Source organism: Terrapene carolina, unplaced genomic scaffold (genome assembly GCF_002925995.2).
Source record: "Terrapene carolina triunguis isolate 2854851 unplaced genomic scaffold, T_m_triunguis-2.0 Scaffold238, whole genome shotgun sequence".
Classification (NCBI taxonomy): domain Eukaryota; kingdom Metazoa; phylum Chordata; order Testudines; family Emydidae; genus Terrapene; species Terrapene triunguis.
The window spans coordinates 15,029,835-15,035,424 of NW_020664589.1; the positions used below are offsets into that span (position 1 = coordinate 15,029,835).

General features: G+C 43.6%; 1 protein-coding gene across 1 annotated transcript in view; it reads right to left on the reverse strand.

Annotated features, from left to right (window-relative positions):
• Positions 1 to 209: 209 nt before the first annotated feature.
• The window catches only part of NDUFA8 (NADH:ubiquinone oxidoreductase subunit A8), a 5,695-nt gene continuing 314 nt past the window's right edge, over positions 210 to 5,590 (reverse strand). Inside the window, exons 2-4 of the mRNA XM_026657301.1 lie at positions 5,115 to 5,278; positions 2,601 to 2,766; positions 210 to 453 (exon numbers count right to left, since the gene is read on the reverse strand). Of these exons, the coding sequence (XP_026513086.1) occupies positions 316 to 453; positions 2,601 to 2,766; positions 5,115 to 5,278 (468 nt within the window). The 3' untranslated portion in view covers positions 210 to 315. The remainder of the gene's footprint in view (positions 454 to 2,600; positions 2,767 to 5,114; positions 5,279 to 5,590) is intronic.

Below are 5,590 nucleotides of genomic sequence, written 5' to 3' on the forward strand. Positions count from 1 at the left end.
TGTTTGACAAACCTTGGCATAAATCTGATATTCTCGTTGCTGAATGACTGACTTTAGAGACAGAACTGACTTTGTGTTAAGTGGCTAAAAGGACATTATCTTTTAAGGCCATAAGAGTCTAAAAAGCATTTTAAAAGGAAAACACAACAGTATAGGGAACACTGTTCCTAAGCTCCTCTGATGTATATAGAAAAATCTACCACGCCAGGTGAATTATGGGTTTTTTAATCATTAAGGATTGCATCCAATACACACTGGACAAGATAATTTACATTCACAAAGAACAGAGCTTACTATAGAGTTGTCGGTCCCATTTTACCAGTTCCAGAAAAAAAGCCTGCTGCCATATTTAGCAGGCTTCAAATCTCCTTCAATGGGTGGATTTGGCTCTGGTCTTGGTCTGGAATGATAGACATTCTCAGGGATAGGTCGGTCTGTCTGCACTTTTGTGACCTGGAAGGAAAAGTAGTACACTGGAATTTTTCTTGTAGTATTTAATAGACAAAACTACATTAAGCCAACAGCTTGGAGGAGAAACAATACAAGTGGCTTTAATGAGTCATGCAGCAGAAAAAGAAACCATCCATTAGTAGAATTAATCAAATGCTTACTAATTCGGCACATATTGCTTGAAGACTCTGCAAGTATTTAGTAGAGTACCTTACAGTTTAGTGGGCCAAATGATTCATAGTGATAGACTGCCACAGATACATAGGGCACATTAAGGAAAGGACTCAGACACATTTCTATAATCTAGATTAGGATAAGAAAAGCAGGAAGCAGTGACATCACAGAGTGGTCAGGGAAGAGTAAGATGAAGCAAAAAGAGTACAATAACGTGGTCACTTAGGAGAACAACGCATGTGTCAAAGGTTACACGATTTTTATTTTTTTTTTAAACTCAATAGCTGAAACACTTCCTTCAAGGTAAGCTTCTAATTTAAAGTCTAGCTCCCATTTACACCCAATACAACCCCCCTGACTTCAGTGGCGCTACATGCATGCGAGATAAGAATTTGTCTTGTCAACAGTGGGCCAAAACCTCAGCACCTTTGAAAGCTGCTACTTTGCAAATAAAGTAAAAGTATACACAAGTATGCAAAAGTATGCACAAGAAATTCCTGTTTTAGCTGTTTGAGGTTAAGCACCTGAACTGTCTCAAAAATTAAGCATAGAAAAAACTAACAGATGCTCAGTGTTGCCTAAACTTGTATTTTTGAAGGCAATTCTTAAAGGATTATCCACACAACAAAATTAATAATCAAATGTTTAGTAGAAGTGTCCACTTCAAACCCAGCACATCCTTTCCTCCAGTCCAATGTCAAATATACAAAAGAACCAGCATAAGCAAATCAATGGAACAGTAGTTCATACACTACAGAGAATCATCCCCAGCCAAACATTTTTCCCGCATCTATGGTAGCAATTTATTTTGTGCCATTCTGTTTTTTTAACTTATTAAAAATGTAATTAATTGAAAATTTACTGAGTTCCGCTGTCAGCACTTTTGTTTTTAAAGCTTACGAGCACTCAAGTATTATTAGTAACAGATCAAGAAAAGAACCTCTCACCAAAGCAAGCACACACTGTAGGAAAAAGAGTTCATAATAAAAGATTCCCCACCCCAGAGTGTGCTTAAAGGGCCTCTACAATTCTGCCACAGGCTTCGGCAGAAGGTTGAGAGTTCATCAATAACTTGCCACTTCCATTGCAGTAGAAGTGGTAATTTGAGATGTAGCATGCGAGGGGAACGTTAATAAAACAGCCTGAAGAATCTGGCCATCCGCATAAGGAAGAGCTGAAAGAGTGTCATGCAGTACACTGGAACATTTTTCCAATAGACTGAACTGACAAATGGAACACTGGTACATGAGAAAGGAAAGCTGAATTCAAGACAATATGAAAGCTACATAGGGACCTAGAACCGGACATGGCCTCTTGGGGTGTCCAGTCCAGTCCCTTGCTACACCTAGCAAACCTGAAATAAATCCACTGTTATAGTGGAGAAGTTATGAACTCTGCGCTGTATTTATTGCAACCCAACATTCACACAGAGTATCCTAAAATGCTTTACAGAACTAAACATAACAGCTAGTTAAAAACAGTAGATAGAAAGAGATGAGGCATATGCAACAGAAAGATATATTTCAGACTAGATTTGAAATGAGATGGAGAAATACAGGGGGGTTATTCCAGATGACAAGTGCTGAGACTGTGTTAAAGCAACACACATCATCACTTGGAAATCTAGTCAGTTTAAAAACAGTTAAAAGTCGTTTCAGCTATTATGCGTGAAGAGTAACAAGATGCGAGGCAAACTGGAACAAGTACACAGAATGCTTTCAAAACCCGGCAGCACAATTCTGAACTAGTTTCTCAAATAGATGAGAAGCAGTAGATGCACTTCAAGACTACAATAAAGGGGACCATATAGGACCTGGCTAGATAAGGTGATGAACCTGGGTGTCTCTGTTAACATCAGAAAGCCAGCAGCACTCTGCACACGCTGGGGAACAGGGACTTTAGGAGGTCAGAGAGAAGGGAGCTGAAATAACCAGTGAGAAAGGAGATAAAGACATGGGGCAGGATTTCCTAATTACCTTCGACAGCTCTCCCAGATCAGGTCTCACCCAGCCCAAGTTCTCCAGCACACAATTATCAAATGCCAGCTGCTGGTTTCGGCAACGACGAAGCTCTTGAAGGTTGGTATAATCAATACAAGTCCAGTATTCAGTAAAAGGTTCTGCACAGTGTGCCTTAATCTTCCTATGAAACAAAGGATTTTAACTGTGTTATTTTGGAAAAGACAAGGTAGCTTATAAGAGCTAGATTAGCAAAGCTGGCACTCTCCCATTCACTCCAGCCCCAAACACATGAACCAATTTCCAAATGGTTGCCATTCAGTAGTTATTTAGGAAGTTTATTTTCCGGATGGTATTCATAAAATTGTAAAGTCTGCCAATTTTGAAAGTAATAGATAAAAGAAAGATTAGTAATAAATAAAAAAAATGACGACACATGCATGGCATTTCACAGAATACTACTACTCCCTGTCAAGAAGAGCTTACAGTCTAAGCATATGAATTTATAATTCCACACTGATCTCAAGAGAGGTCTCTATTACCCTTTAAATAACTACAATACAATTATTAATATGATTGTTAAGCTCAGTCAGCTTTCAGACACCATTCTGATATCTCACTTATTGCATGCTTATTTTAATAATGTAACATGAATGCTCTTTTCATGATATTTCACTGCTTCCAACTTTGATTTTTTTTTACGCTTAGCAAGACACATGCTCTTAAGGTCTATTATTAAGGTTGCGAGTCTGTTATGAAGGTCACAGATTCTGTGACCTCGTGACTTTTGCAATGGCTGGTGATGTCTCAGGGGCTGCCCGAGCTGGGCAGCCCCTGGGCCAGCAGCAGCAGTTTGGGTGTGTGGGAGGGGGCTAGGGGCAGGGGGTTGGGGAATGTGGGGGGGCGCTTACCTAGGGATGGGGAGCTCCCCAGGTGGCTCCCACTGGCATGGCCCCCCCTGCAGCTCATAGGCAGCCGGGGGGGCTCCGCGTTGCACACTGCCCACGCCCGCAGGCCCCATCCCCACAGCTCCCATTGGCTGCAGTTCCCGGACAATGTGGCAGCCAGCGCTTGTGGCGGGAGCAGCAGAGCCCCTGCTCTGGCCCCTGCCACCTAGGAGCTGCAGGGACACGGAGCCGGGTAGGAAGCCCCTGCCAGCCCATCCCCCCCCCCCCCCAGTGCCAGCGGGGGTCCCGAGCCACATCCCCCAGCACCCACGGACTGCCCCCCCGAGCACCCATGGCCCCCCACCCAAATTTTAGTCAGGGTGGGTATTTTTAGTAAAAGTCATGGACAGGTCACAGGCCTGTGAATTTTTGTTTACGACCTGTGACCTATTAATGGTTTTTACTAAAAAATACCCATGATTAAAACATAGCCTTATCTATTATTAATATTTATAGTGTAATAGCACCCAGGGGCCTCAATCAGGATCAGGCCTCACCTTGCTGGGTGCTATACAAACACATACAAAGAGGTGCTCTGCCTCTAAGACTATGATCCTCCAAACATTTCTATGCACATGATTTCAGTCATGTGAGGAAAGTTTTGTACTTATTTAAATGTTTGCATCATTGTGCCCCAAGATGACAAAGGATGGAGAAAGCAACTCACATAACAAGTCTGACATTTTTAAAAGTATAGTCCCAAGTTACTGAAGCCCAGATACTCCTGATCATCATCTTCAGACTTTCAAACAAAGCCAACTTGCCTTGTGGCTGTGCCCAAGCAAGAGAAGTCAATAGAACAGAAAGAGTGTGGGTCACTGTTTTTTTGAACAACTGAAAACTACTGAATACTTTGCCTTCCAACTAGCAGAGAGTGTCCACTTTTTCTCTTACTTAATTGGCCTCTCAGAGTTGGTAAGACAACTCCCACCTGTTCATGCTCTCTGTATGTGTGTGTATATATATATATCTCCTCAATATATGTTTCACTATATATGCATCCGAAGAAGTGGGTTGTAGCCCACGAAAGCTTATGCTCTAATAAATTTGTTAGTCTCTACGGTGCCACAAGTACTCCTGTTCTTTTTGTCCACTGACACTCTCTATTGAGGAAGCACTGCCTCCAACCCTCAGAAGTTCAAGTCAAGGGAACAGCAACAACACCTCAAAAGTTTAAAAATAGCATGATCATCTCAGCTATAACTTAAGAAAGTTGTTATTGTAATGCTTGTGTAAAAGGCACCACACAGGTAGAAGCTATGCCGGCTGACACTTCAGGACAGTCTCTCTCCTCCTATGTAAATACCTTAAGCAGACAGGTAGCAACATACAGCACATGCTCACTTCATCATCATACTCTTTTGAAGCACTAATTAAAAATAAAGTGAGCATACTGTGTCAAAGTGCTGAAGCATGAAATATATATTTCAATTTAATACTTTAATCTTGGTTTCGATAGGGATCGCATATGCTACAGGCTACGCCCAAGTAAAAATCTCATTGACTTCAATATGAGTTTTGCCTAAATAAGATCTGCAGGATCCAGCCCTAAAACTGGATTTGAAAAGCCACCTGAGATTCTTACCTGAAAAACTCCAGTGCACATTGATTGACTTGCTTCCCTTCCTTTAAGCATTTCCGGGGGTCCTTCTCCTCCCAGCGGCACAGCATGAACTCCTTGTTGGGCTTGTCACACTGCGAGCCATAGTGATGGGCGGCCGCTTTCAGCACGGCGGAGCTGACGCTCACCTGAGGAGTTGGGGGAGGAAGTGTTAGCATCAGTGCGAGTGCACAGCCCAGGGCAGGGCCCATCACTAAGCACCGGGCAGGTGGCACTCGGGCACAGGGTTTCTGGTCCCCTCTGTGTTCGGGGTCTGCTCTCTGCACCCTGCTCGCACCGCTCTAGGGCAAGTGACCCCACCATGAACAACCACAGCCTGAGACGGGGGGGGGGGGGGGGGGGGGGGCAGGGGGCCCGGAGCGAGGTGGAGGCAAGGGGCCCTGTCCGGTGCCCGAGCCCGGGGGAAGAGAGGGGCGGGCGGAGGCAGGGGGCCCGGAGCC